Raw genomic sequence first — 8,909 nt, forward strand, 5'->3', positions numbered from 1 at the left:
GAGCCATATCTCCAAAACTGGTGGGTCAAACTGAACATCCAATATGTCAATTTGAAGCTATGATTCCCTGCTTTTGACATGAAAAAACGAAAATTCAAAGAAATCCAATGGCAGTCCCTCAGTCAAATTTAGTCACATATGCTCAAGCTTGATAAAACAAAATGGGAGTCAAATGGAAAAGTGTTATTACATGCCGTTTGAAACAGGCCATTTAAGACCGGAGAACCGCCTGAAATGTGAATAGAATCACATTATGTTTTTAAATTATGCAAAGTTTTAATTAAAAAGTTACAATACATTGCTAAAGCCATTGCTGTGAAAGAGGCCACGTTACTAGAAAATGTAAAGGCAGGGTTTCTAAAAATGTTCTCGCTCACTTCAGAAAGTTTCTCTTTGGTCATCAGTCTTACCAGTGTAAATTAAGGAGTGAATGAACAATGTAAAAGGACACAAACATCACCGTGTCCAGCAATGGAAATTTCAGGCGTTGTAGAAACATGATTTGGCACCTTCACAATCTATATAAAAGTGCCTGTAGAAAAATACAAACCGTGATTTGTCACAGACAGGTTCCTGTGCTGTATGTTGAATTGATGAGACTGTGACCTCATTAGTTCCTCTTTTTTTTCGTCCCAGCACCAAAAATATAACTGTATGTTATACCGTTGTGTGTAGAAATGTTAGATTGTCTATATTGATAAATGATAAACTGCGTTACAAAAATACAACTGTTGGAGGTGATTGTGCCATTTGTGGCCAACAATGACAAATACGTTGGGTAAATGTCTCGGAACATGAGTCTCATCTGGAGCCTTGAGCATAATGTATGCTTCGTCGTGTGAACACGTGGCTCGCTGAAAATGACAGATTTTCAAAAGATATTGTGTATGATCCACGTCATGTTTTCTACGTTAAAAATAAGTTATTAACAGGGTCGCATGACACAGTACAGTATATATTAGGCTCATGACCATTCAAGCTATCGCAGTCTCGTCGTGACGTCGTTACATTCAACTGCTCTATAGTTTGACGGCGTAAGAGTTTCACATTCTTTTCAAAGCTGGTTTATTGGAAACTTCCCTAGAGTCCCTTTCCGTAGGCGGTTCCATTTAGTGACGTTGTTTGTCAGTTATAGTACACTCTCTCAAGCCAGTTGTATCTCCTTATCTTCGTAATTCAGAGAGGAATAATGACAGTAAAGCACTCGTATCAGCACAGGTAACCTACGGAGACACTGTAGCACTACCGCAGGTCCAATTGAGGCCGGCGTGTCCGTTAGCTCACTTTGGTGTGATGTGTGCTTTATATTTTTTACGAGAAGCCCAATACCCAACACTGCTCTGCTGTAGTCTATTTTGTCACAGTTTGCACAGCTAACCTGTACCCATACTGTACTGCACTGTCCTTCTGAGAGCACTAGCCTTCCAGCAGCACAGGTGCATGAACAGGCCAGTACTGTGTTGCCCGACGCAGTTCACTTTGGTTTTTCCCTTGTGAAGCACCAGTGTGACATAAGAAAGGAGACGTGTAGGCCTACTTCTCCGATCGTCTCAGAGTTAAGTCGGGACAAAATATTGCTTCTCATATAGGATCAGATCGCCGTACTTTTTTTCTTTTAGCACCATTGATAAAGACATGATAAAGGCATGTGGAGTGTTGCTGGATAATGGGACCAGTGGCTGTAGCTATCAGTTCACACACAGGGTCAGCAGAACCCTATTAGAATGACACCGTCTTGCTGCCGCCTACGCCTCTGCGTAGGGAAGGTGATACTGCTCCTCTCTCTTGTTGCAGCGCTTGGCTACGATGGCCAGGTAGAGCACCAGCAGGACGACCCAGTAGCAAGCGTAGAGTATCGTCCCCGCTATCAGCAGCGCCTTCTCCGTCTCGTTGAAGGGCTCCTGCGTCTCGCAGTAGATGGTGTAGGCCACGCCGCCGAGCAGCACGATCACCCACACCGTGACGGGCACGGCGCCGATGAAGTTCACCACGATCTTCCTCCGGCCCGACGTGCCCCAGCCGGCCTTGTTGATGGTGAGCAAGGCGAAGATCTTGGCGGGCAGGAGGCTGGACATGTAGAGGAGGGAGTAGAGCGACATGAAGATCATCACCAGGCTGCCGCGGAGGAAGCAGGCGTACGTGGCCTTCACCATGCCCACCAGCTGCACCGTCAGCAGGAACAGCAGGATGTTCCACAGCCTGCCGCGGTAGAACAGGTGGATGACGGTGGCCACCAGGAAGAACGGGAAGAAGCCTGTGACCACCGACTCGTAGGTCATCCAGAGGCTGTGCTTGTGGAACCACAGGGCGTTGTAGAGCCACTCGCGGAAGTACGACTTGCTCCAGCGCGTCTGCTGGTTGAGCCAGCGCAGGTAGTGCGTGGGCGTCTCCGTCTGGCACTGCGCGCGCGCCGTGAACTTGGTCTTGAAGCCGTAGCTCAGCACGCGGTTGGTGAGGTGGCGGTCGTCGCCGAAGCTGCACTTGGAGCCCAGGAAGGTCTGGTGGTACCAGGGCTCCAGGAAGCGCTGCAGCAGGGAGTTGCGGTACATCCCCAGCGGGCCGCTGATGCACTGGACGCAGCCAAAGTACGACTGGCACGCCCGCTCGATGTTGAAGGCCATCCAGTAGCGGACGCTGCTCAGGAACGAGATCCACGAGTCGTACTTGTTGAGGATCTGGAGGAGGGGAGTGGGAGAGGAGAGGAGAGGAGAGGAGAGGAGAGGAGAAGGAAGAAGAGAAGAGAAATAATAATTTTTAGCCATCTCTATAATCACAATTTAAAGCTGCTATAAGCAATAATATGTCAAATATTATTGCTTATATTATATTATGTCAAATTTTATAAAAAATAAAAAGGTCATTAAATTTTTTACATATTATTGCTTATAGCAGCTTTAAGGCATATATAGTGTGACACAATCAATGTGATATAAACACAGTACCTGAACATCTCCACCAACCCCTCCAACCATGGCATCTTCCTCTAGGATCTTCAGCATCTCTATGGTACATGCTGGGTCCAGAACCGTGTCCGAGTCACACACCTGGAAGAGAACCATGGCATGCAGTGAGTGAGGGGACACCTGACCTGCATGGGGCTTTCTTTAGCCAGGCTGCAGGTGTTTCAGTGTATCCTGTGTTTTCGTTACGTTATTACTTATTAAGTGCAGAAAAGAAATGAGAGGCTGTTGACAGCTGCACCCAGCTGGTTATAGTTTATTGAAATCACACACCACAGGGTCAGCAACTCTTGTGACCTTTGACCTGCACACACCAAGGACACAGGAGGATGCAACAGTGGGTTGGTAACTTGGTATAGGACTATAGGTGATGTGGTTGCCATAGAGATATGCACTGTGATTTCCCAGTACAGTAAATGCCAGCATTGTGTGCAAAAAGGGACACAGTCCACAACTGAATTATATACTTCGCTGACTGGGGCTTTTCCCCCTCTAAACCAAATATCGTCTCCAAAAATAGCTGATCTACATGGTGCTAGCTTGTAGATTTGGTCCGACGTACCCGACACAAAATAGTCCCCAAACCGTAACCTAACCCTAACCACTGCACGCGGAAGCCACGGGTGAGTCTTAACCGGCCGGCCATGCATGTGTCTTAACCGGCCACACATGTCTGGAGCCACGGGTGAATCTTAACCAGCCACACATGTCTGGAGCCACGGGTGAATCTTAACCAGCCACACATGTCTGGAGCCACGGGTGAATATTAACCAGCCACACATGTCTGGAGCCACGGGTGAATCTTAACCAGCCACACATGTCGGGAGCCACGGGTGAATCTTAACCAGCCACACATGTCGGGAGCCACGGGTGAATCTTAACCAGCCACACATGTCGGGAGCCACGGGTGAATCTTAACCAGCCACACATGTCAGGAGCCACGGGTGAATCTTAACCAGCCACACATGTCGGGAGCCACGGGTGAATCTTAACCAGCCACGCATGTCTGGAGCCACGGGTGAATCTTAACCAGCCACACATGTCTGGAGCCACGGGTGAATCTTAACCAGCCACACATGCGCGCGCATCCACTTCCATTATAAACCCTGTATTCAAAGCTCTGTATCTCAGAAAGGACATTGAGGGGGCCGTTTCTGGTGAATACAAGGGTTTTCAACGGGCTGTAGCAGGCGGGCTGACACTCGCAGTCAGGTTTTTCCACCACCGACCGAGACAACACCATCCGGGCATGACACCACACACAGCAGTTTGTCATTGTAACATCCGGTTACGGATATTTGGCTCTTCAAAGTAAGTGTAACGCGCGATAAAACCTTGGCAATAAGCTAGAGGGATTAATTAATGCTGCCGCGAAATGGGTTAACTGGTCATGCATGTCGGACTGTTGCATGTTGGACTGTTAGTACGTCCGACCAATGTACAGTATTTGACCTGCTAAGGCTATCCAAATGTTCTCCTGAGAGTAGGGATTATGTGGTTAATGGGCTATAGAATGGAATATAGAATAAAGTTGATCCAAAATTGCCTTTGTCCAAATAGATATCCACATATGCAGCTAAACTAGCTTCCTTCACAGGGCATATGTCCTCCTTTATGAGTCATCAGTACAAGAGTAGTGAAGATAACAACATCAGCAATGCAGTGCAGAGTAAATCCTTGTCGTGAAAAAGTCCAGCGCAAGGCCATGTGCCAAAACCTTTATAGAAGCAATTAAAGCCACCCAGAGGATAAAACAATATCATATTGTTATCTGAGAATAATTGTTATCCCACAATTTCGTAACTCATTTTTTCACCTGGTGCTGAATTGCCTAAGCTGTAAGCCTGGGCGCTACTCTCCCTCTGCCAACCTGGGGAGAGCCCTGAACTGAGCTCATGCTCCCTTCTATGCATGAGGAGTGAGCAGGCCTCTTCTTATCACCTGACAGGGGGGGGAGTTTCCCCAGTAGGTTGTAGTGTGTGGAAGGAACATGTTATTCCAACCAGTTACTTTCCCCTCCATCAGGCCCCCCGGCTGGCCAGAGGGAGGCAGTATAGAGACCAGATGAATACTGCATTGTAGGAGACATGGGGAGAACATGCAAACTCCACACAGAAATGCCCTTTTGCCAACCCCACCTACCTAGGGTGGTATGGGTGCTGATGACGCGGCATGCTTTATCATACTTAACTAGTCATAACTTAACTTAACTAGTTTTCCATTAAATACAGAGGTACTACACTGTGGGACAAATACTCAACTGGTTTACAACTTTCTTCTCTTAACTTATATAAGAACAAATTGAAGGATGTTCTGATTGACCAGAACACTTAATTTAATTTATTACATTTTTTGTATCTTCTCTTCTCTAATCATGTCTTAGATAATCAAGGATTTTAATTTATATTTTGTGTTTTCTTTTGTATTGTTGTTATTCTGTGCTAAATCAAACCAAATGCTCTCACCTGAATATAGTCCACGGTGTCTCCCAGCGCCTTGAAGGCGGTGTACATCACCTCCCTCTTGCCTCCCCACTCCTGCATGACGCAGGCGTAGCGACACGTCCTGACCAGGCGGGCCACGCGGGACGCCTCCTCCATGTGGACCGTGGCCCGTCCTCCCAGGAGACAGCCGCCCCCGCTGCCGTCGTTGTGGAAGTTCCCCTTCCACACCACGCTGCCCGCCTGCTCCGCCCCGCCCATCACCTGCACGGCGTCCATTTGATCAAAGTTTCTTTATTATTTTTTTAAGTCACATGAGTCAAAAATTGCATACACATTTTTTGAACTTTTTTACCCCTCCCTCCCCCCAGAGTTCCCGCTCTGAAAGAGCCACAACCCTGGTATCTTGTACCATTAACAATGAAATAAAAGGCACATACAAATGTACATATACATATTCAAAAATAGAAGAAATTAATCAAATATTAGACACAATATGCAAACAAATAATAATAATAACAAAAAAAAAAACAAAAAAAAAAAACAATTACAGTAGGGTCAGTGTAACGAGTTAAGGATTGTTGATGTCAGCCGCGTTCATCCTCTCAATATATGATAAAAAAGGTTGCCAAATGGTGTAAAATTTTAAAGCACCAGCTCTCTTGTGGAGTAGCACGGCGTCCATTTGGACAAGAATTTTGATTTCGTTTTAGTCGTAGTCTTTTGAATAGAGGGTATGCACGTGACATCATCATACCCGGAAGTTTTTGCCTACTGAGTGGCAAAAAAACTACTTTCTGGCCTTGACAGCCAAGTCTGATTGCATTAAACAACGTTAAACTCACTTTGCCACTTGATTTGCCACTCACTTTATGCATATGCATACCGTATACATTTTCATCTAGTCACATTGTAGACACATCTCAAATGTCGACTAATGTCATGAGATTTTAGTCAACATGTAGTGTTGATTTAGTCTGCTAAATATATATTTTGGCACTTGGTTGCATGCTGAAAATAGCAGCTGCTATTTTCAGCATGCAACCAGGCATAAAATGACTTGTCTTTTTAGTTCTACTGGATCACTTCTCCACTAGTCCCCTGTCGACAAAATTGTCAACATAATCTCAGTTCTAGTCATCGTAGCTTAGTTTTTATTATTTAGTTTTCACATCGTCGGTGAAAAAATTATAGCCGACGGAACATTTTTCGTCATAGTTTCAGACAGTCGACGAAATCAACACCAGCGCCATCATCACCTCCTGGAAGATGTCCATCATGTAGCGGTCCTCTGGCCTGTTCCCGTCCACCACCAGCACCACCTTCAGGCCAGGGAAGGAAATGCGCCGCACGCTGCGCAAGCACTTCCTCAGGTAGTCCGGGTCCTCCTGTGGAAGCAGGGTTGATTTGGACAGCAAATGTATGATTTAGTCTTAGTCCATTCCAGTCTTTTGAATAAAGTTTTAGTCTAGTTTTAGTCGACTGAATATTATACGATTTAGTCGACTAAATCTACAGTTGATTTAGTCGACAAACAAAAACATTTGGCGGGCCTCGATGGCGTCGTAATGGCTGATTTTACATTTACTTGCATGCTGATAGTAGCCGATTTAGTAGTAGTAATAGTACTAGATACTATTTTCAGAGCGTATACCAAACCTTCTAAAATGACTATGTAGGCCTATTTTAGTTCTACTGGATCTCGTCTCCACTAGTAAGCCCTGCAATTTAAGCTCGTTTTGGTTTGTTAACGAAATTGTCAATATATTCAGTCTTAGTTTTAGTCATCATCATACTGTAGCTTAGTTTCTATTTAGTTTTCATCTGCTAAAAATCTAGTCAGCAAACAGTTTTATCAGCTTGCAGAGCTGATCAATGATTTCCATGATTGGCTGGCCTCTAAGCCAATGGGAGACCAGCCCTATATGGCCAATGGGACACTAAGGGCAGATTCACCAAGGGGCCAGTGAGGCTCTCCAACGTTGAAGCACTGGGCCCTAGTGGTAAGAGGAGGGACTGCAGGCGGACCCGTGGAAGTATGACGAGGAAACCCCGTGCAGTTCAGTCTCTATCCTTCTTTATACTCTATGAGATTCACACTATGGTCCCGGTTGCGCACTAGGGACCACTTGGCACATGCTGTGGTAGTATGAATGCTGCGAACAGACACCCGGATGTGAATCTGCACATCTAATCTCAGTCGATGAAATCAACAGTACCTATACAGTATACCTGGTAGGCGGCGATGCAGAGGGCCACGGAGCGGCGCAGGTGCTGCGGCCGGCACGGGCTCCTCATGCGCCGGTGCTCCATGAAGGCAAACAGGCTCTGGAGGAAGAGGTGGAGGGAGAGGAAGGCTCCGTACAGGCCGAAGGACAGGTGGTGCTGCTCCGTGTGGATGAACTGGTAGCCTGCAGGGGAACAATGACCATGACCATGCTCATGAGCAGTGGTGGAAAAACTACTCGCATGTTTTACTTTAGTGAAAGTATCAATATACTGCAACATAAAAAATAGCCCGGAATTTAACATTTACTTGAGTAAAAGCACAAAAGTATTGGTATCAAAATGCACTTCAATTTCCAAACGTCAAAAGTACTCATTATGCAGAATGACACATTTCACAAGTTTTCAAATGTAAAAAAAAATGTATACAAATATTTTGAAATGCGATGCATTTTGAGCTTGTAAATCTGCTACTTTCAAATAGACTGAATATATAAGGGCTGAAGTGGGTAATGTATGTTTTGTAATAATAATCATAAGCTACAAAGTAACTAGTAACTAAAGTTTTCAAAAACAAATATGCGTTCAGATTCACAGTCACACTAGATGATAATTTATGCCCGAGAATCGTTTCCGATCGAGACCCCCCCCCCCCCCCCCAACTGTCAAATATGCCCTGCTAATCGGGTAGTGTCTTGCCACCCTGGTTGAAATGCCTAATGTATTCATTCTGTGGGTTAAGTTATGTATTTATTTTAACATTTTTATGAATTTACTGCCTGTCGTGTTGCTTTTATTTTTAGCCCTTTTATGTATGTTTTTCTATGGACCCAAGTCCACTAACAGAGATTGAATTGAGTACCATGTTTGTCTGCACGCATGATGTGTTATTCTAAGACACGGTTTCTATTCACCTGTCACGTAGGCCAGCAGGATGGTAAAGAGGACCACCGCCGCGAAGGTGGTGGTGATCACGATGTTCAGAGCATTCTTGCAGCGAGAGGGCATCTGGGGGGGGGGGGGGGGGGGGGGGGGGGTGGGGGGGGGGGGGGAGTGTTGATGGGTGCAGATGTGAGAAGATGAAACGTTAAATAATAAAATCACACCCGTGTGAACTGAGTGGTTCAGTGACGTCACACACTAACCATAGCAACCATGCTCGTTTTTTTGGTACGAACAAACCCGTGTACCCGGGTACACGGGTACAAAGCCAGTTGTTACTTGTTGGAGTGGTTTGCACCACTCAAAAAGTGAGAGATGGAGATGGTAGAAAGTCTAAAGA

At 45.7% G+C, this 8,909-nt stretch overlaps 1 protein-coding gene across 1 annotated transcript; it reads right to left on the bottom strand.

The window, feature by feature from the left end:
* Nucleotides 1–1,745: 1,745 nt before the first annotated feature.
* has3 (hyaluronan synthase 3) lies at nucleotides 1,746–8,635 on the bottom strand (the record flags this gene model as incomplete). The annotated part of the gene is made up of 6 exons (XM_079502092.1): nucleotides 1,746–2,675; nucleotides 2,943–3,044; nucleotides 5,426–5,665; nucleotides 6,661–6,789; nucleotides 7,634–7,812; nucleotides 8,542–8,635. 6 exons carry the CDS (start codon nucleotides 8,633–8,635, stop codon nucleotides 1,746–1,748), a joined length of 1,674 nt encoding a protein of 557 aa, XP_079358218.1.
* Nucleotides 8,636–8,909: the final 274 nt, after the last annotated feature.

This window comes from Electrona antarctica, assembly GCF_951216825.1.
Source record: "Electrona antarctica genome assembly, chromosome: 5".
Lineage (NCBI taxonomy): Eukaryota > Metazoa > Chordata > Actinopteri > Myctophiformes > Myctophidae > Electrona > Electrona antarctica.